Source organism: Poecilia formosa, unplaced genomic scaffold (genome assembly GCF_000485575.1).
Source record: "Poecilia formosa unplaced genomic scaffold, Poecilia_formosa-5.1.2 Scaffold347, whole genome shotgun sequence".
Classification (NCBI taxonomy): Eukaryota; Metazoa; Chordata; class Actinopteri; order Cyprinodontiformes; family Poeciliidae; genus Poecilia; species Poecilia formosa.
In genome coordinates this window covers 607,653-630,528 of record NW_006800286.1, presented here as the reverse complement: position 1 = coordinate 630,528, position 22,876 = coordinate 607,653, and the positions used below count along the sequence as shown (strand labels likewise).

General features: G+C 38.6%; 1 protein-coding gene across 1 annotated transcript; it reads left to right on the top strand.

Annotated features, from left to right (window-relative positions):
* Positions 1 to 1,674: 1,674 nt before the first annotated feature.
* LOC103153363 (occludin) lies at positions 1,675 to 22,817 on the top strand. Its single transcript, XM_007574257.2, has 9 exons — positions 1,675 to 1,981; positions 8,432 to 9,046; positions 10,376 to 10,567; positions 10,988 to 11,155; positions 16,680 to 16,834; positions 19,469 to 19,684; positions 20,466 to 20,637; positions 21,705 to 21,746; positions 21,844 to 22,817. Exons 2-9 carry the CDS (start codon positions 8,450 to 8,452, stop codon positions 21,940 to 21,942), a joined length of 1,641 nt encoding a protein of 546 aa, XP_007574319.1. The 5' UTR covers positions 1,675 to 1,981; positions 8,432 to 8,449; the 3' UTR covers positions 21,943 to 22,817.
* The last annotated feature ends 59 nt before the right edge of the window (positions 22,818 to 22,876 follow it).

The window sequence follows — 22,876 nt, the reverse complement described above, 5'->3', positions numbered from 1 at the left end:
TTCTTGACGTTCCCCATGTAAAAACAACTGAATAGACAACAATTACAATTTTTGTGGTGGAAAATAAACAAAACACAGGTGACTGATTATCGTTCCAAAAACAATGAATAGTCCTTTTTCATCTTTGCATCTTTTAGTGCAGCCCCGTGGCAACACCAGGTGTTTGTATTCCCACCACTAGGGGGCGATAACGACTCTGAGTTTTCACACTATTTCTTTTAACTCCGCACGGACAAAGAACTTCCACATTCAATCGTAGCTCTGGTCCATTTTTGCTTCAATGCGATGCTCCACAAAAGTCATTGTTGTGGGAGAGTCAGCAAAAGCTTACAGCACCTGGTATTCCCAGGCGGTCTCCCATCCAAGTACTGACCAGGCCCGACCCTGCTTAGCTTCCGAGATCAGACGAGATCCGGCGTGTTCAGGGTGGTATGGCCGTAAGCGATCAACCAACAGCGACACAGACTCTTTATCCGTCAACAAACAGCGATAGAAATGTGCATCAACTTCATAGCACTGTGAGAACTAGAAAACATAACGGTGGCACCAACTAGAGCAGCAGGCGGGACTTTGACCTGGCAGCAGCTAAGCTTTGCTCCTCTGAACTTATTCACCAGTGAAACTATCTGGTCTGAGTACTTCACCTCGGAAGCACATCCCTTCGTGACATGTTTTTCCTTCTACATTCATTGAGAAGATGAAAGTAAAGTCATGATGTAATGAAAGTAACATTTCTGGATCTGGTTTCAACAGTCTTCCCAGGATAAATATGAAGCATGCAAAACCATATTGGCCTCTTGTTACTATGAAGCAGTAGTTTTCATCCCCTTCACAGTTAAGAGTCTTCATGCAGTTTTTCCCTCAGGTGAAGCGCTTTTTTCCATTTGGAGCTTTATTATTATTATTTTTTATATAATACTTTCAAAGGATTACCTGTAAAGTTTTAAGGCAAAGCTGCCCTCCAGTGGATGGCTGGATGAAGAACAGCGGACTACATAATGCAAAAGATCAACTTTACAAATTTAATTATAAATTGGTGTTTAGATCAAGATGTTATGGAAATCATCTACGAATATTAAAAAGAGCTGAATTTTTGAAAAAGATGCTATTTTTTAACAATGTTTTTAATACTGATGTGAGAAGGATAAAATGACTTCCAGATTCCTGCTTAATACTGTGAAGGAAGCTAGAAATAATGGAGATCTAGATCCACCTTGATCTGAAAAACAACACTTTGATAAATTTACATAGTTATTAATGTTTCTATTCTTTGAAATCATTGCTTGAGAAAGTAGATCACTTACTTGCTATCTAAAAATAATAAAAACTGGTTCTATTAACTCAAGTTTCTGTAACAATCTCATTTTGTATTTATTGATGATTTCTGCGCACTCGACTAGTATGACAAGCATATAACTGTTTAAAATATGTATTGTATTTAAATATACACATAGGGAAATGAAGGATATTTCTGTTCTATATTAGATGGATAATTTTGCCCTTCTTTTACTTATTATTCAAGAACTATGCTGTCCGGAGGAAAACCATGATTTAGTATCTAAGATTTATTTATTTTTAGAAATGAAGTTTAGCTGTATCATCCATTATTTTTTAGCATGGATTTAAATTTACGCTTCTTCTCAGTGTTGTTGCTGTCTGAGGCAGAAAGCCTGACCTCTAGCGGATGAAACTCGGAAGTGTCGAGGTGTTGTGCGGTGGGGCTCATCACCGCGGATAGGCGGGACAAAAAGCAGAGCACTTGTTAGGAGGCTGCAGCAGGAGAATCGTTCAGTTTTATCAGAACTGACGCTTCAAACGGAGAAAAAACGGCATTTCGACGCAAAAAGATTGCCAGTAACACTGACTTTAAAACAAGTCAATGTGCTGAGAGTCCTAAACTGAGACGAAACTTTGGGCGGAAGGTGGGATTTTAACTGGAAAAAGGGAACGGACCCTGCTGACCGAGTATTCTCCTCTTCAGGTAAGACCAAAAAGTAGATAAAAGCGATTGTTACCCGCTATTTCATTTTATGTTGTTTGGACAGACTTCTTTTTAATTATTCACATTAGAAATAATGACGGTTTATGGGCTTTCTCAAACCATTTAGCCACTTTAACAGTATTTCAACGGTCAGATTTGTTATTTGCACAGGTGGATCGGTTAGCTAGGAGACGACATTTTTCAGCCAAACAATTGAGTTTAAAAACGATATATATCATAAATATGAATGGATACAAAAAAGAATCTGGGTAAATTTAAACAGAAATACAAGAAAAATCAGGATTTTATCAACGTTACATGGCAAAATGAAGAGGGGTCTGATTAGAAAATTTGTCCTCTCTGTCGTTTTAGTTGGGGATTAAAGCTAAAACAAACATTTACCATGTGGAGTAACGAGGAGAACTCATTTTGTTGTAATTTGACTGATTTTTTTTTTTTTAAACTGTACTATTTTATCTGATGCTGTAATGATTACTTAATACGCTTAAGTACCAGTTTACTGGTAACACCTGGCTAACAAAGGTATTGTTAAATCTCCAAAAGGATTATGTACTAACATTAATTATGTACTGTCTACTAATCATGTACATTTTATTTATTGACCTGTTTTCATACACAATGAAGGCAACACAGAATATATCTAATTATCTCTCTCTCTCTCTCTCTCTCTCTCTCTCTCTCTCTCTATATATATATATATATATATATATATATATATAAGAGATGTGCCGATCAGGTTTTTTCCTGCCGATACCGATCACCCATGAGGGCCGATCACCGATACCGATCATATAATTATTATTTATTTATTTTTTATCATAAACACTACCGTTTACATTATATGGAAAAAGGAACCATGAATTCACCTTAATTTAGACAAAACCAGTGTCTTACATCGCAGCTCGAAGACTTAAATAATTTTCCAGGTTATTTGTTTAGCTTTCTGACCGTCATGCTAATCCGGGTGAGTGTTTGTAGCTGTGCGCTGCTTTACCTGCCATCTGATCGCTCCGTATGTCTTTTTTACTGCAGTGAGCCTCGATGTAGCCAAACTCCGTCAAGTATGGCATTGTTTTTATGCCATACTGGATTTATCGTGTCGATGCATTTTGACCTGCTTCACCCCACGTGCTTCAATTTTCCGCCGCAACACGCAAACTTCCCCATTCACTCAGTGCGTTATAGTTACACATCGCTTAGGATTTGTTGCTGCGCGTTTGCGCAGTGAAGGAAAGAGGAGACAGCTGCACGGATCGGTATCGGCAACAAGAGCCAATGATCTCCGATCACCGATCATACACTTTTTCACGGAAATCGGCCCGATCATGATCGGTGACCGATCGATTGGCACACCTCTATATCTATCTATCTATATATATCTATCTATATATATATAGATGCTCTTAAAAATGGTCAAAAACACGTAAAAAAAAAGACAAAAAATAATAAAATTGGACTTAAATCTACTTTAAATTTAAAATACTTGTGTAAATACTGTGAAACTTGTATTATTTTTTCATACCATGAAAAAATAACGGTATGAGGCATTTACTCATAATGGTAAATGCTTGAGATATTTGATTTTTTATTTTATTTTATTTTTTTAATTTTTAACCTGCTGTTTTCCCAGTTTATCAGTTTTTTCTTCAGTTACCTAATCAATCAACCAAGCAAATCTCTTAAGGATAGCTTCGATCTTCAGCGTCTTTGGTTTGGATTTTAGCTGAGCGATGCTCATTAACTCAGGAAGTTAAAATTTGCAGAAGAGAAGTGTGTTCCTTAAACACACACCACAGGAATTTATGCTATTTTGTTTTTCATTTTTCTGTCAGCTCTGATTATGTTTTGGTACCCCAGGAGATTTTGACAGTGCAGTGTTGTTTTGGGCTCGTGCTGGAAGCCTTGGCTGACGCCTGGGTGTGTGTCAGTGGGTCCCTGCCTACATTTGTCTGTAGCCTAATTATTTTTGACTGCTGTGCGGCATGTGACTGTATAACTGGAATTCCTTTATCAGCGGCAGATGATAGAGTCTCTGTGTTTCCGTGGAGTTCAGGCTGGTGGGTGTCTGACCTGACCCATGACCGTCGTCCAAACTCACTGCTTTTTTCCTCACAGCAACAAAACATGGAAGCCAGCTGTATACAAATGCTTCTTCCATACTGTGACGCAAATACTTTAAATATTACTAAACCAATAGGTCAATGGGTTTTGGTAATATTTATTACCGTACTAGTTCGACTCAACTAAAGACAGCTTTCATTTATGATCAATAAATTTATGATTAATAAAATGTTAATAAAATGTGTTCTGGGGGTGCACTGATTACAATTTTCTGGCCAATTACCAATTGTTAAAAAGCCTAACCTGTCAATTCCAATTTTGCCCAATGCTGATTTTTTTTTGTCCGAAATGTTGCTAAATATACCAAGAAAGCTGAGTTGGCGACAGTTGGGTGACTACTGTTAACTGCAATCATCAAACCTCTCTCACAGCAGAATAGAGCATGACAGTGGCTGATTGTAGACCTGTGCTGAGGCAGATCAGCGCATGTAAGTCATATAAGCATCAGTCGATAACCGATATCCTAAAATTAAGGAATTCAGAGCTGATAAATCAGCTGGCTGATAAATCAAACTGATGTTCACTGACTGAGTTAAAACCAAAATAAAATTGCTTATGACAGTTTTAAAAGTTGAATTTCAATACCTCAAAAATCTTTTTTTTTAAAGGAAATAACCTTTAACTGCCGAGCTGTGCAACACAGCTGCTCTCTCCCTCACACATTGTGCGACGCTGCTGCTCCTAATATATTTGATTGTTGATCAACCATGATAAATGCTGCTGCACAGTTTTGATAAATGAATGACTTAACAAACATATAAAAGTTAGTCATTTTTTTTCTCTCAAATAAGAAGTTGGTCACAGTGTTTTACAACTGGCCCTCACTATGTAGAAGAACAAAATAAATTTTAAGTTGGAGTACTTTAGCTTAATATGAACTCTGGATGATTGCCTAGAAAAAGGTCTGAAATGATTTCCTGCCAGTTATCTACAAAGTGCCATGCAGGAAGTAAACTGGAGGACACTTATGCCTGCGGATCAATAATAAAAGTCACCTGACACCCATCCACCTGTCCTCTGCTCTGTGTCTCACCTCCACACCCCTCAGGAGCTGCACAGAGGAGCCCTTGTTTGATCCCTGGACATGCCCCAATTTTCTTTTTTTAAAACTCTGAATCCATGGCAACGCTGTTCGTGTGACGAGCAGCCCTGACTTCTGGCCCTTCTGCTCCCGAAACAAAAGCTGAGAAGTTGTGCTGGGAAGGAGAGGAGCGCTGGGGGACAGAGGATGAAGGAACGGCGGGGCGGGGGGATAATGGGAAGGTGTCTGGGATGGAGGCTTTGAGGCGAAACCTCCTCTGCTGTGTGTCCCCTCGACCTATAAAGAAGGAGAGTTACGAAGTGTGAACGGTGCCAGCGGCTGTTTGTCTGTCTCTGTGTCAGAACCTCTGAATGGACCGCTGTGTTGCTCCTGGCTTCCTTCACTGTTCTGCAGAAACCAGAATGTGAACAAAAAATGTGTTTGGAGGTTTTTCTGTAAGTGTAGAGCAAAGTTATTGAGTTCATAATGTCTCTGATGTCAATACACAACAGTCATTTTCATTAAATTAGAGCATGCTTTCTGATGAGGCTCGTTTGTCACATTAAAAGTAACTGGTATTATGCATTCCTTTAATTAAACTTTCTCTATTATAAAGTGTTTTTATTGGTCTGGTTTAATATTCTAATTTTAAATGTCATATTTTTATTAACTAAGTGGAAAATCATCATAATTAACACAAACCTGTGTGTAATTAATCTATATGTGTAATATGTTTCACTTCGATGACTTTTCAATAATAATATTATCATTTGAATGGCTCTGTATTAGTTGTGAGAACATTTCACAACATTTCAATCAGCTTAGTTAAATAGTTAAACATTTTTTCAGCAGGAAAAATCATGGAGAATATTTTGTTATTTAAAATGTCAGCCTCAAAGTGCTGAAATCATTACACCTCCACCACCGTGCTTGACAGTTGGCATGATGTTTTTGTGCCGACAGGTTAAATTACAAACCAATAAAGTGCTAATACCATCTTAAAATAGACTTTGGTGCTGTCATGGTTTAAAAGAGAAAATTCATTTAACAACTTTGGATCAGCTGGTCCAGCTCAAATTTCTGACAGAAATTATTGACTTAATTACTTAGTTTTTAATCAATAACATGTCAATGGTCTGTCCTAAGAACTTAAACTAGAAGTGACTAATATGTGAATAAAAATTTCAAAATTGTCCATATATCACTGTTAAAAAGAGTGAAATGTATTAGTTTTCTCTCCCTTCTTTTATATGAATGTCAGCTAAATTTCTGACTGTTGTGCTATCAGTCAAATTAAATAAGAAATATTTTCAACTTGTGACCTTGGGAGTATCTGCTGGGATTTTTACCACTGATACTTTATCTATTCATTTAGCTACAGACAAAAATGAAATATGTGTTTCTAGCGTCTCATGGATAGCAGAAAAAGGATACAAGTGGAAGTTCTTCTTTGAAACGGTTCATTCGTCCTGCTGTCCGCATGGTTTCCCAGTCATACGTGTTTCCTGCCTTCTCCCTTTAGGGCTCTGTGCAGAAGAATGGGCATTGTTAAATTATATACACAGTGGCCTTGCATATCTCTGCAAGTTTGTAGCAGAAAACATTTTAGCTGCTTGAGTGAATTTGAAATCTTTAAAATCTTTTTCACAGTGTGGGCTGAGCGATAGATTCCTGCAGCCAGAAGAGACAGAAAGAAGAGGATTGTTGTTGTTCTGTTCCTGTCCTGGTACCAACATCTCCACTCCGTTCTGCCACTCGGCTGCTTCAGAGACTTCAGTCTAAACCTGCTGCTGTAATTCTTTCTAATATCACAAGATTTAAAAAATGGCAAAGTGCTTTGCAAAGGGTTAAAACAGCTTGAAATTTTTCACATTTTGTCATGGTACAACCACAAGTCTGGTTGTAGTTGTTAGGATTTTTGTCAAAAACTAGCATAATCATGATAATTAAGGTAATAATGAAGAAAATGATGCATTGATTTTAAAGTCTGGGCTGCACGGTGCAGCAGTTAGTAGCACTTGCCTTATAGCAAGAAGGTCCTGTTTCAATTCCTAGCCTGGGGTCTTTCTGCATGTTCTCCCTGTGCATTGTGGGTTATTTCAGGGTACTCTGGCTTCCTCTCTCAGTCTAGAAACACAACTGTTAGGTTAACTGGTCTGTGAGTGTGTGTGTACATTGTTGGTTGTTCTGTGTGTCAGAATTTATTTCAGTTTTGGCTGTGATTCTTGTTTAAATTTAGATCTGGACTTTGACTGGGCCAATCTAGCCCATAAATATGCTTTGATTAAAGTCCTTTCATTGTTAGTTTGGGTTGTTTTGAGTTGTGCAGCTGGTAGGTGAACCTTTGCCCTCGTTGTAGGTCTTTAGCCTCTACAGTGTTTTCTACCACAGTTGCTCTTTATTGCCAGGTATTTTCCATGCCAACCAACTTCTTTGTCCTGCTGAAGTAAAGCACACCACAACATAACACAGCCACCGCTGTGTCTCTTGTAGGGGAAAATGTGTGCAAGGTGTTCCTGACTACATCCAGCATATTATTGCATGTTGTCAAAAAGTCAGACTGTAGTTTCATCTAAGATAGGCATCTGAGTATCGGTATGCTAAAGGTCATGTTTGACCAGAGAGCTACACTTTGTAGATCTCTGGTCAACATAACAAAGAGAAAAAATCAAAAAGTACAATTCATAATTGTCCTTTTATTGTTTCTCTTATAACTGATCTCTTTCTATTTTTTATTGTCAATCTAACCCTGCTTTAAACCTTTCTACAACTTTTTCTCTGCTCTGTCTGGGGGTTTCTTTGTTCACCATCAGGTTTAACAAAGAAAATACCTTATAGTTGCCTAATTACTAATTGCTAGTTAGGCAATTACTGGAACTGGACTTTTATTTAAAAAAAAAAAATTTAAAACCATGCATAATTTCCCTTCCACTTAATACTGTTACTGTTTATTTTGTGTTGCTCTGTCCCATAAAAACATAATAATACTCTGATCTGTATCATTGTAATGTCACAAAATGAGAAAACGCTGAGGGTTTGAATGTTTTTGTAAGTCACTGTATTTTGAACAACAGAACAAAGTTTTTACCTCCACCGGTCACACCTGCCTTTAGATGGTAAAACATTTACACTGCTCTTTTTCTAAGTCTCATTAGCTGGGCAGGACACGCCTCACTAACCCCCCTTATCTTTCCACCCAGCATTATTCATATCAGTTTTGCTGAGCAACTGAGTCAGACTGCTCTCCTGGTTTCTACTGCTCTCTGATTCTTCATTTCTGTTTCCAGTTCTGGACTCCTTCAGCGATGTTTGACAAGCAACATTACGAGAGTCCACCAGTCTACAGCCCCCCCTACAGCCCGCCGTCCAACAATGGCTTCGGTCCTGCCGGCAGCTTCCATGGCCCTCAGAGTGACTACAATGCATACCCACCACCGCCGGGATCTTACTACATCGAAGACCGGCCGCAGCACTTCTACAAATGGCGGTCACCTCCTGGGATCATCAAGGCCATGATGGCTACAGTGATAGTGTTGTGTCTGGCCATATTCGCCTGCGTCGCTTCGACTCTAATGTGGGATATGCAGTACTCATATGGAGGCGGCTACTACGGCTCTGGTCTGGGCTACGGCGGTGGCTACGGCAGTGGCTACTCTGGAGGCAGCTATGGCTCATCCTACGGAGGCCTTGGAGGTTATGGAGGTTATGGAGGCTATGGGAACTACTACGGCTCCTACGTGTCTCCTTACTCGGCCAAAACTGCCATGATTGCCATGGCGGCTATCAACTTCATCTGCTGTATGTCATTCTTCATTGCCAGCTTCTCTAAGTCCAATGTCGTCCGCAGCCGAAAGTACTTTCTGGCCGTCCTTATAGCCAGCGTTCTCATGGGGCTCTTGCAGGTAACACTAAATATTTACCATTATTTATAATACATACACTGTATGCTATCTGTTGTGATGTATACTTTCAAAACTTTTATGATTAAGAAAAACTCAGTTCAACAGTTTTTATAGAGGTTCAGGGTACAAGTGGGGCTTACTTGTTGATCGTTTAAGCTTTAGTGTTTAAGGCAGCAAGATTTCTACTATTAAAACTTCATTAATGTAGAAATTATTTACAATATATTGTTTCCCATTCATCAGTGAACCGTTGTGTTTTTGAGTTAAAACATGTTTAAAGTTGACAGGAAATTTGAAAATATCACTTGATAGTTATGTGTTATTGAAATATTGGACGATTAATACCTGAACACCGACTATAAAGTCTTAAAAAATTTAAACATTTTAAAAAGACTTAAATAAATAAGCAATGCTAAGCCTGGTGGGGTACAATTAAAGCCTGGTGGCCCGCCAGGCTTATAATACACTGAGGGAAACCCTGATATATGAATATTTTCTTCTATCTGAAGAAATTGAAAATGTTTTTGTCTTGAGATATTTATTGTAAAGTAAGTAATAACATCTTTAAAATACAGGACCGTATTGCAGAGCGATCTTTTGCTATAGTTGGGAATCTACAAATTCAGTAAAATTCTGCTTCCTGTGCGACTCTAAGGTTTGTGTACACAAACACTAAAAGGAATTAAACTGTGTTGTCTTATTCTGTTAAATAAGAGGTTATAACTCACCAAGGTATTTTTTTCAGTGCACCTCAAAATGAATAGCATTAGTTTTGTTCAACATAATATTAGAGAGATTAAAAAAAAAGATTTTATCTACCACACTTTGAGAAGACTTTCAGTGATCGGTCATTAATAATTAATCACATTTATCTTGATTTGTCTTCTGATTTGAGAAAGCATTAGTTTTGTTCAACATAATATTAGATAAAAAAAAAAAAGATTTTATCTACCACACTTTGAGAAGACTTTCTGTGATCGGTCATTAATAATTAATCACATTTATCTTGATTTGTCTTCTGATTTGAGAAATAATCCCATTTCACTTTGGGTGCATGTGACACACTGGATCTTTTTTGAAGGGTGTTATCCATCCACAGACAATGGTGAAAATATACATTAAAATGCATTGACAAAATGCAGCGTTGCAGAAGGTTATACCAGTTTTGCTACCTGCAGTAGCTCAGCAGGTAGTTATCTGGCTTAGTCATTCATGTACTCTACCCTTTGCTCTGCCATATGTTCAATTCAGTGTTGTGACGAACAGATAAGTCAGGTGTGCCTCTGTGTCAGTATGACTAAATATCTACACGTTTTTTCTACTTTTCAGGGCATCATGACCATCGTCTACATTGTCGGAGTAAATCCCATGGCCCAGAGCTCTTCCAACATCATGTATAATCCGATGCTCATGATGTGTCAGAACCTCTATCAGACCAGCTACTCACAGATGGGAGGACTGGGAGGTTTTCCTGTGTACAACCAGTACCTGTACCACTACTGTTTTGTGGACCCCCAGGAGGTCTGTGGCTTTTTTTAGTCAAGTTTCCAGAACTATTCATGTACAAAAATGCATTTTAATTTGTGGCTAAATGAAGATGATCTGTAATGCACTAGTCTGTAAATAAGGAAAAAATATTTAAGCTTAAAGTATTAATTTGTCTTAAAAAAATGCTTTTAGCAACTGTGAATTCTAAACAAAACCGACTCAAAAGTGAAAACAGTCCAGGAAGCCAATAAAGCACAAGAAAACTTGACACCAGTGTCTATTCTTATCTGATTACATTTATTACACTTTTCATTAAAGACTGTTCTGTGTTTGTCGGGAGTACATGTGTGCTTCTCTGTCTCTGTTCGTTCTGTACCAGGATAAATGAACTTTATGGCTCAGCTTATCTCTGAGGAGTTTCTGGATCTGATCATCGTGTTCTTGCTTTCTCAGGCGGTTGCCATGGTGTGCGGATTCCTGGTGGTCATCGCTTTGGGCGTCGCTGCTTTCTTTGCTCAGAAAACAAGAGGGAAGATCTGGCGCTACGGAAAACCAAATATCTACTGGCAAGAGCCTCTAGTTGGTGGGAAAACGTCAGAAGGCAGAGACGTAGAGGAATGGGTAAGAGATATACCCCTCTGGCAGGCAGTTTACGTGGGATTTAAACTGAAGGAAAGAAAAAGACTCAAACTGACCTGAGGCTGTGCATGCACAGCTTCCAGTCAGGAAACAAGGTCACTCAGTGTTTAAATCCTGGAATACAACGTTCACGGACAGATTTGATTAGATTATGAACCGCTGTTGCCTAGGTCAAAGATTCAGCCACAAAAAGTGACCTATTCTTTTAATCTCTGTCAAACTGTGTACCCTTTTATGTCAAATTGTTTTCCATCAGCTTTGTTTTTCTTTGCAAAGTTAAGTAGGTGACTGAGTAGATCTGCAGCAAAGCAGTCATTGCAGAGCGCAGGTAGTCATCAGGTGTAAAAACAGAAGGTGATTCAGGTGCTGTAAATAACCTCGCTGAGGTTTACCTTTACCTGAAGCTGCTCTGCAGTTTACAGCCCTCAGCTGTTTCATTGTTTGTTTGTTTTTTTAAAGTTTAAAGGTCAAAATGAGCTCCTCAAGAGATCCAAGGAGGAAACAGTCACTCCGTGGTGACAGTGTTTCCTATAACAGAGTCACTTTGTTCAGGGTCAGAGCTGATAGCAGCCAGTGATTCTCCTGGTTTTTAACCGGGTTTCACTCTGGGTAACCATTAACTACCCTAGAAGATACGGAGAGGCTTGCCAGTTTCTCTCTGCTTTGTTTGCTTTGCATTTTTAAGTGTCAACAACACTCTAGTTAAATTGCACCGATATCCTCCTGACTACCAGTATTTCATTTTTGTCCTCTGTAGAGGACATTTCTAAACTTGAATATCTCCCACCCCCTGCATTCTACTGAATTCATTCCTTTTGGTATTTAGAGAGGACATTTAGGGCTTTTCAATGATACCACATGTGAAGGGGTGGGACTTTTGTACGTACCTTCTTCTAATTCATAAAAATGGCATTCATCAGTAATAACACATTTTATGGGAAGAGACAAAGTAAGTGCATAAAACCTTTTATTACCTTACAAAGACTGTGGGATTTAAAAAAAATGGTGATTGGACAATATGTTTTTTCCTGGTAGTCAGGAGGATATGTGAGATATGGGTTAATGATCAACTTGACCTGTCACGTTTCAAATATTGTTTATTTCTTCTCTGGGAAAGAGTATTTTACTAAAGCAAAAACATTTAATAAGGAAGCAAGTGTATGGATGTTTACTTTCAAGTAAATTGTTAGAATATAAAATATGACAACTGAAAACAAAGGCTGTTTAAAATGGTTAAACTATTAATGATTCAGAACAAAATACTGCAGGTATTTTTACCTGGAGAATCAGGTAGAAGATGTCTGTGCCATGACACAACAAATTTCACTACTATATTAATGATTCTTAATAATTTCTCTAAATGAACACACACAACTACTTCTTCTGCTTTTATTCCTTTTCTCTGAAGTCAGCCGGAGGGAATAATCGTCTTCCTGCAACATTCTCTGTTTTCAGCATCAGCTGATAATGATGCACACATGAGGATGCTCCTGCATCAAAACAGTTTGATTTCAAAGTGTGCCACCTGAATGGAGAGCTCACTTTCAAAATAAAAGCCATTCATCAAAAGCTATAAAAGCAGCATGTTTGGATTTGCATTCAAAGTTAACACTTAATTTCCGACTCTGTTGACCTTGCAGGCCTGGATGAATGTGACCTGAGGGCTGTAAATTAATCACCTCCGCCCTATTTTAGGTTCGTTCTCCAGCTGTAAAAATATAAATCCTGGTCTTTTTGTTTACCTGTCTGTCGGGCCTCGGCCTGTACACACCTACAAAAGAAAAATCTAGAAATAAACCCTTATACATAAGCAGTAGTTGTAGAAGTGCTCACTGATTTTGAAACATAAATGCTGCAAGTGAGAAACATTGACTTTTTTTCTTACTGTGATGTATAAATGAATTAGTTTCTGTATGATTAGATCAGATCAGGTGAGGTTACAGCTCCCATCTGTCTGAAAAGCAAATAAAGCATGAGTCAAGGAAAATTAAGTTATTTCATAGTATGTAAAAAGAAAGAAAAATACCACAACTGTAAAGGCAACATAAAGGTTTGGGTTTTAACCATCAATGCTTAAAGGAAAGTGCTGACAGAAATTGAAACTGTGAAAAATTGTGACCCACAGAATAACGTTGTGGGTTTTGTTTGGTTGAGAAAATAGTGACTAAAAACTTATGAGAAAAAAATCATTAGAAGTACATCATTCAATAAATCTTTTATCTATTTTTCACCCTTCTTCTCCGTAGCGTTTAGGTTTGCTCCAGCTGATATTTGGTTATTTTCTAAGACGGTGTGGGATGTTTTCCACTGCTTTACTCTTTGACTGCTTATCAGCACTTCACACAAACCCAGTGAAAAACAAAAATAAATTTAAATATCCTTTTAAATTCACCTGTTTTCACAGGTGTGCCATCGTATTTGTAGAGCATGAAAACAGCTAGCATTAATTACTTTCACTCAGTTCTTATTGTTTATATGGAATTTATAAAAAATAATTTTTATTTTCCACTATTGATGCAGTGAGTCTACCTTATATTTTTCTTCGTATAATGTCTGGGGAAGCTTATTATTTAAATTCACGAGTCAATCAAAGACTCCGGCGCTCAGTCTGTCTCCTGCAAAGCCTGCCTGCAGAAGGAGCTTTAAACAGATGTGTGGTTATATTGGATTATATAGAGCCGTTTGTTTTGGAGATGGGGTGTCATTGCCTCATGAACGGCATCGTGCGCTGAGAGGTGGCTCCTGTGCCTAGCGGAGTAAATCCTCTGACTAGCACTTGTGTCTAATAATGGAGCGGTTCTCAGTGATGTCATCCTCATCTTATTGTTGCTTCAGTCATGTTGTGCCTCCACTCCGTTTGAGAACTTCAGCGTTTTTCGAAGAAATGATGAGAAGGAGGTATGGATAAGGATTAGAAAGGCTTAGGAGAAGGCACAAGAATTTTGATAAAATACGAGCCCTGGAAAATGTGATGTTGCTAACGGATTATTATTTATTCAGAGATTAAAAAACGGCGCCCGTTTGGGTTGGGTAACCTACTTTTTCTGTGCCTTAAGACTGTGGTGTCTTCTGAATCCTTTATATGCTTTAGCCAACACATTCAAGTTATATTTAAATTTCTTATCTTCCGCACTTCAAGCAAATCCACATGGCTGTTGGACTTCTGTTACACTCTGCCAGGGAAGCTTAAGGCTGTGGTTACTCTAAGGACTTTTCTGTGTGGTGGGGTCTGGGGAGGCCCGGCTTGCCCTGATGACCTCACACACAGGCTTTATTCGCTCAGCCGGGGGGGCTGCATTGTGTCTGCAGCATGAAGTCATCAGAGTCAGTCGTAGAAGGGCTGCTTGTGTGCTTCAGATGGAGGGAGGCAGCGCTCTGTGTTGGTGATGGATAAAAACATCCAGAGGATGAATAAGTGGGAGAGTTTCCTAAAGACGCTGCGCTGCTTCACAAAAACAACATCAGTTCATTTCACTGGGGTTTTCTGTGTTACTCCAACACAAAGTAGTTCATAATTTGAAGTGGGATGAAAATAATGCAGAATTTCTAAGGTTTTTATGTTGCAGGTAAAGATCTGAAAAGTGTGGCATGCGTCAGCCTGTAGCAGTCAGACTTTCTGTCTAACTATTGCTTTCTCCTTCTGTTTAGTTTATTTCCTCTGAACTTGTGACACTTTCCATCTGGGATATATCTTTGGCACTTTTATTTTCTCAAACACTTTGTTTTTTCTCCATATTCTTTCCTTCCTCGGGTTCGTCCTGCACTCACGCCGAACGCATCCTGTGCTCACAGTTGATTGGTTTTTGTGTTGCACCCTGGGAAAACATTGTTGAGATTCCTCTCCAAACAGGATTCACCTGCAGCTACAAGAAAGGGAGACGTGCAGAACTCAGCCTGCTCCACCCACCATGATTATTGTTTCTGGAGGGTTGGCTGTTGTTTTTAATGATTTATACATTGTGGTTCCTTCTTATCCTAATAAAATGCTTTGCTACAAGATTTTGTGAAGATATTACGAAGAAAGTGCAGAATACTGACATTTTTTCTTTATCATTAATAATGTTGATGCTGGCATCAGTCATAGTCTTTGGCTAGTTGGGCTCTTCACTCCCACTGTGTTTTCATTTTGGCAGAGAATCGTCGGTATGGTTGCTGTAATCGTCTACATATCCAGGAATTACGTAATAGTCCCAGTTTCAGCCCTTAATCTGACAAAAATATTCTAAATAGCTGATTATCTTGACTATTCCAGGAGAACATTTCACAACTATTAAACTCAGGTCCTATTCAAAGCCTGTCCAACTTCATACTTAAAGTACTTTTTTATGATTTCGGTTTTGCATTAGGGGCTTTATTTTTATGAGGCTTATGAGTCTATTAAAGGCAAAGGACAGAAACCCTTTAGGATTATATTTTTCTTGCATCATAATATCTCTGGAAATCCTACACAGGAGTAAGCTTCTCACTGTTGTAGTCTTCTGTAATCTCTGATTTTTACATGTTTTAATACAGTCTGTGTGCAAGAGTCTCAGTTGTTTGAACAACCGATTTTCCTGACATAAACGTCTAAATGTTGCTTTTCAAACTCTGAGATAGAAGTGGATTAAAATGACCTTATGAACATTTGTACATGCATGTAAAATATTAAATGGAAACATGTAACACCAAAGAGGACTAAACCATTGAAAACATGTAAATTAGTTTTAGTTATTATCTACGGAGGCCAATCCCATTCTGCCGGTGTTACAGCAGAGGGTGATCAATATTTGTTCAAGTGTTCAAGATAAACTCACTGAACTGAACCAACCCTGAATCTTTCTTTGTGAAGCTTTCTGACCTCACAGGAAGGACCTGATTGTTTTTACACTTCTGTTTACTTTAAAAAGGAGGAAGAGAAAATCTGTTCCATGTGCATGAAAACATAACGCAAGAGAAAACAAAATAGCTTTTATGTGTTGTGTTTTCAGTCTGGTTTTAGTTGCTTTTTTTAGTTGCTTTTCAAATATCGGTCATTTCTTAGCTTCACCATTTCATTAGGAGATTGCTTCAGCGTTGGGGATTATAATCTGGCTTGTTTTGTGTCAACTAGTCTGAGCGCAGATCAGAACCAAGCTACATGGGAGTTGGCACAAATAAAATGTTTTGAGAATTTAATAGACATTTAAACGATTTTCTGACTAATGATTTCCATAAATAATGAAAATACTATAATAAAATAATAGAAAATAAATTCACACTGTAGCAAAACTAATTTTTTCCAGGAGGAATTGTTAATTTCTCAGATGTCGCCCCGTACTGTTTAAAAGCTGTTGAGCAAACATTGACCGTAGATGATATATGGGCTAATGAAAATGTCACAACATGAGAAAAACAGAGGAAGACGTGTTTATTTATGTAGGATGTGAGTCAGAGAGCTCGGCTTGGTCCCGACTCTTTGTGAGTAGCGTAGATGTTTGTTTTTGTGTGCTCAGCCCTTTTTCTTGCTCTTTCTTCCGGCTCGCTCTAGGTGAACAATGTGGAGGAAAGCCGCAGCGTTCAGGATGCGCCGACCCTGCTGGTGTCCGAGAAGGGAGGCGGTTTGCTCAACGCCTCGGCTAACAGCGTCAGCTCCTTCCCCCCCACCAAGGTGGACAGCGGCTCCTGCAACGAGGACGACAACCAGTAGGCGACCCTGTTCTCTCTCCTCTTTCCTTTGTCCCGTTTTCAACTTCTCTACAGGTTTTTGTATTTAAATAATTGAATTTAGTTAAAGTTAGGCTGTTTTTTTCTTTTAAATTGCTTAGATGTGCAAATCAGTCAGATCCACTATGCTAGCTCGTCTGCACGGATAATTTTTGAGAGGAGAGTGCCGATAAATCAGCCCAGATTTCCTTAATTTTGGCAAAACGGTGATCGGCTGGTAGTTCCTTGTGAAGCAGATCTTATCTACCTCAGCAAGGGTCTAAAAATCAACTTTTGTCCTCTTTTGTTCTGCTGAGAGACAGAGGTTTGACTGGCAGACCAGCCCACCAGGTCATGTCTGCATGTTTGCGGTTAACAATAGTGATCCCACTGTTGCCGACTCAGTGACTTTCTTGCTATATTTAGCAATATTTCAGATTAAAAAAAATCAGTGTCAGCCAAAACTGGAACTGTCAGGTCAGGCTTTTTAAAGATCTGTTATCGGCTAGAAAACTGCAATCGGTGCACCCTTACTCTTTAACATGTTGGATAAAATCCATAATAAATTTAAATATTTCTTTGTAAGACTCAGTTCTTGGTCATTCATGTCTATTAAGAGTAAATGGAAACTGTCCTACAGACTAAAATAAACTTTTCCTGACTAAATGTCTATAAACTCACTGATATCTTCATCTCAGAAGTACAGAAACTATTCACCTCTGTACTCTTTTCTCCACATATTTATCCACTTTACCAGCATGAGGAAGTGCAAGATTACTGCATGTGACATATTTTTTCTCACTTCAGATGATCCTGTTTTTACGTGTAAACTCCATTATATAAAACTGTCAGCGTTTCTATATTAAGGCAGCAGGAAAACAGTGGCGGCGACACAGGAGTCCGTGCAGCGCAAAGCCTTTTCCCACAATGAGTGAATTTCTAAACATGTGACTCAGAACAGCTCTAATCACTACGCTGCTTTAAAGCCCATAAAAACATATTGCCCTGCCCACATGGAGAGCTGTTTGTGACCTTTGAGCCTTTGTTGGATTAACTCTCTTTCCTTTCCCCTATTGGCCATTGGATTGTCTGAAGCAGAGCAGAATAGGCTGGATATTTATGAATAGGTGCGCTGGCTTGTCGCCAGAAGGACTTCTTATGCACCTGATTTTGTTTCTGGTTTCATCATGGAAGAAATCTTTAACAATTATCTAGACTCTGCACATAAACACAGGACTGAATCTGTTTCAGTCAAAGTAGAAAATAATGTAATGATTTCCTCTCCTGCAAAGTAAACAGAGCCGGTTTCATAAGCAGAAGAATGCTGGCCTGCGGACCCGCAGTGTGCTCTGCTCCTGACATAATTCACTGTGTAGTAATAACCCTTAATATCTGTGCCGTTGGATTTGGATTTCTCCACAAATCCCTACAAACCTACCAAATTGAATGGGCTTCATCATCCACAGCTTATTACAGAGGCGTACCTGCCTCCTGTTCACCGAGGATCTCCATATGCTGCTGTTCTCAGAGTGAAGGGCGTCAACTGCAGTGACCATGTAAACGCTTTCCTTCCTCCATCTGGATGTTATCAGTAAACACGCTGCTGTCTTCTTGGAAGTTCACTTCTTTCTTAGAAGGCTTTTCTGGTTTTTTTTCTGCCTCACAGCAAGTAAAGAAGTAGAATAACCTCAGAATATAGAAAATTTATTAAAAATGCGCTAACTGTGTTTCAGTCGACCATAATATTGTGCAATTTAGGATTATGACAATAAATTTGATTAATAGAAATATGGCAGTTTAGAAGAAAACTCAAGTTTTTCTATAAAAGGTTTTTATCCTGGAAGAATTATGTTTTTTTTCAACTGTATTGAAATTTGTGTATTTCACAAAACTGCAGTGTAAACATTTTTCTGCATCACACGAGTCACATGATCAACAACCGGATGCTACTACTGGTGGAAAACGACAGGAGGATGATGGGGCGGCATGTCTTTAATAACTTATTAAAAACATTTAATGTTTTTTCAGCATTAGCAGAATATCGACAGAGTTTTGCGCACATTTCTAAAGGAAGCGCAGCTGGTTTAAACACCAACTCTGTTTTAATTTCACATCAATATTTACAAATGACCTTAAATCTGGACCATATTTCATTCTGTACAGTTGGATATAAATAAATTATAACATGAAAAGATAAATAAGTATAAATAAACTTAATAGAACTTGAACTGAAAACAGGGTTAAATCATCATGACATATTGAAGATGATCTGGTCTGTAGCTGAAAATTTAAATAATTAAAATTTTAAATGATTTAAGTTTTAAATCATTTAAAATTTAAACCGCTGAATTTAACTTCAGCGATGCAAAAACACACAGCAGATTACACACAACAACCATACAGGTCGTGTGTAACGGCAAATTTGTCAAATTTGTTGACCTTAGCGTGTTAGCATTAGCTTCTGCTAAATACTATGTTGGAATTAATTTTTATGATTACCTCTACAGGGTTTGCGTAACTAGCCTTTTAGTCCAATAATTTAGTAATTCTTTCTTTTTTCTGAGGTTCCCACATTTCCTGTCTGGTAGCCTAACCTGTCAGACCCAACATTATGATGTAATCGTTTTCCTGCAGGTACTCTGAAAAAATGACGAGTCGGCCATTAGAGGGGTATTCCCACGGCGGCAGGACGAGCTCCAGCCCCTCGGAGGAGACGGGAGGCCGCCGGCCGTCCGCCAACAGGGGCAAGAGGCGCAGACGCAACCCGGACATGGACGAGTCCCAGTACGAAACGGAGTACACAACAGGAGGAGAGACGGGAAACGAACTGGACATGGAGGAATGGGATAGGTGAGAACCAAGTTTCTACCTTTGGGCTTCTGACTCACTGCCTGGATTAGGGATGAAAATGTCATTAAGAACCGAACATGTAGATTAGAGTGAAGCTCCGTTTCTCCCTCAGGACCAGACCCACATTTTCTGACATAAATGAATAGCTGTAAGCTTTGGGAAACAAGCTTATGTGACAATAATTTGATGCAGCCAGGCCCTATTTTGGTTTTAAAAATGTTCTTTAAGTGTTGCGAGGAGCAAAAAGATGGTGAGTGCCTTCGCAACACGACTGCAAGAAGTTAGAGTGTATTCCTGGGTTAATCCTCTGAGGCACGCTCGTTCACATGCTTGCTTTCAGTCGGAGAGAAGTAGGACAAAGGTAAAATGGAGAGATTCACCGGCCAATCTAAAATATTTTTATCTGAAAACTGCAAAAGAACGAAAGCAGTGTTGTTTTTTTGATGGATGTTATTTTAAATCCAACCCTAAATAAAGGAATTACAAGATTATCCCCATTTATGCATCAAAGAAAACATCCCTGACCTTTATGTGACTCGGAGCGAATTGAAGTTCAGTTCAGTTGTTTGATAGACTGAGACTGTTGGGACTTCTTTAAAAGACAAAAATCAATAATCAGAGAAAATCTGTCTGCAACAACAGAACCTAAACAAATATTTCAGAAAACCATTTACATTTGAATATTGACTCTACCGAATATAATGATTGCAGATTTCTCAGATTGAAGAGTGTAACTGTTAAGTCTGATCTTTTTAATCTTTTTTCGTCGTCTGCCTAACAGTGTGTACCCGACGATAACTTCAGATTCTCAGAGGCAGCAATACAAGAGAGAGTTTGATGCAGACCTGCGCGATTACAAGCGCCTGTGTGCAGAGATGGACGACGTCAACGACCGGCTGAACAAACTCAGCCGGCAACTGGACACACTCGACGAGAGCTCTGCTAAATACCAGGTTTGATATTATCATATAACCATGTTAGGCTGAGTGTTTAAGCAGAAACAAACTATCAGACGGAGATGGACGTGTTGTTTGGATTCTTTGGCTCAGATTCTTCCCTTATTTTGCAAAACAAAGTCCAAGAGTCAGGAATGCTGTTTATAGGCAAACCTTCAACTTTTCAGCTGAAAAATGATAAGATAAGATTTTTTCTGGCATTTTGTAGGAATGAACTGGACTAAAGTTGCTACAGTTGTGATATCAGCTTAAAAACCTTAAAATGTTTCATATTTGCACAGTTTTATCTGCCTTAGCTATTTTCAAGACAGATAATGGGATTTATTGTTTTCAAGACTAAAAACACACTAATCTTTAATCTTTGCTGGAATACATTCCAGTTAATAAAGGTCCTGGGGTGTTTTTGGAAGTGCATAGGAAGGGATATCGATTAGTGACTTGCTAATTTATTCACACACCTATTGAACGTTTTCACATTTCGTCAGGTTAAAATCTTCAGAGTGTTTTTGGGGACTTTGTGTTATAAATCAACATAAAGTGCATTACTGGATTGGTTGCCCTGCAGGTTTAGACCTGGAGTCAAACGTTTAAATAAAAAAAATATTCACTGCGTTTGAAAAGTTCACACTTTAAGACTGATGTTCTCAGATTCTCTCTATCTTCTCTTGTTTTCCAAAGAAGAATGGTCAAAAGTCTTAGTCTGTAAATGTGCAAAAAGCTGTTAAAAACACGTCCTGTAAACACAGCGAATGTTGAGTAATTGACTCTGATTGGTTGAATTCTTATACATTCCACAGTTTTCAGCTTTTTGTGTTAACAATGTTTAAAATCGTAAACTTGTCTCCTTTTCTTTTCACAAGTATGTGATATTTTGTGCTATTCTATCAAAAACGTTCCATTAAAATAAAATGTCTCACTTAATCTGCTAACCTAGAGCTTTAGGATGTTGCTGAAATATCTTGGCTCTTTGTTTCTTCTGTGCTGTTTGAGGATTTTTCTGCCAGAGAAGAAGAGACAAGAATCTGTAAATAACACATAATGACTTGTATGTTATTGTCTCTCAGCTTGTTGCAGAGGAATATAATCAGCTGAAGGATCTGAAGCAGGTGAGCTGAATGGTTTATATAAACTGCAGTGGGAAGCAGTTTTCTGTAGATTCCAGGTTGTTTCTTTATTCGGCTAATTGAGCAAACATCTCTGCAGACTTTACAGTACCAGACTAAGAAGAGGGAGTGCCGCAGGCTGAGGCACAAACTGTTCCACATCAAGCGAATGGTGAAGGACTACGACAAGAACCACTGAAGGGTTCGCTCTGTTCCGGCTCTCCGCTCTGTGGGCCGCACTGCAAAAACCACTCAGCCATCGCTACATCGAGCTACACTCCCTAATACTTCAGAGACTGCAGCATGCTGAGGCCAAAGTTACAGCACACACACACACACACACCCAGACTCACACTGCACTCAGTACAAAGCACAGTGAGCTTACCCGGGAAAATAATGATTAAGAGTTGTGTTTACTTTCATTTTCTCATCATTAACCGTCATTCGTCTGTTTATTGGAGCAAAATGAAGGCGGTTTTGACAGAGGTAGCTTCTCCTGATAGAACAGAGGAGAGAGCAGGAGTTTGAAACTGATCTTCAGTCAGCTGAGGTAACACCAGCCTGCGGACGCAGGCAGAGGTTGAACTGCAAACAGGGATTGTTTGGCAGGAAATATGCAGCTCTGTTAATCTTTGGTGTAGTCTTTGTTGCAGACGTGCTTCGCTTGAGCTTTTTTTACGTAAGTGTCAGTATTTGCAGTCACCTTAACCATCAGAGAACTGCCAACCTGTGGGAACATTGTACTGTTTTTATTTTTTTATTGACTCATAACTATGATGAAACCAAAAAGTGGATAAAACAACCATTGTGGTATACTGTGTTGTACTGTACATACTTTAAAGGAATTCATTTCATACTACATATCAAGAACAAACAGAAATTATGTCTATGCCAGATTGTAGAGCATTATTATTATTATTATGTACTGAAGACTTTTTAATCAGTGTCATTTAAAATCTGGTTAGTAAAATGAATCAAACTGGTTTTATGTTTTCTATCATGAGCACTCCACTGTTCTTCATTTCAGTCTGCTGTAATATTCAAATTTTTCTGTCAAATGCAAAAAAAAAAAAAGAAAATCTGCTGTAGATTTTAAAATTGCCTTTAATTTGTTTTGCATTTTCATTTTTATG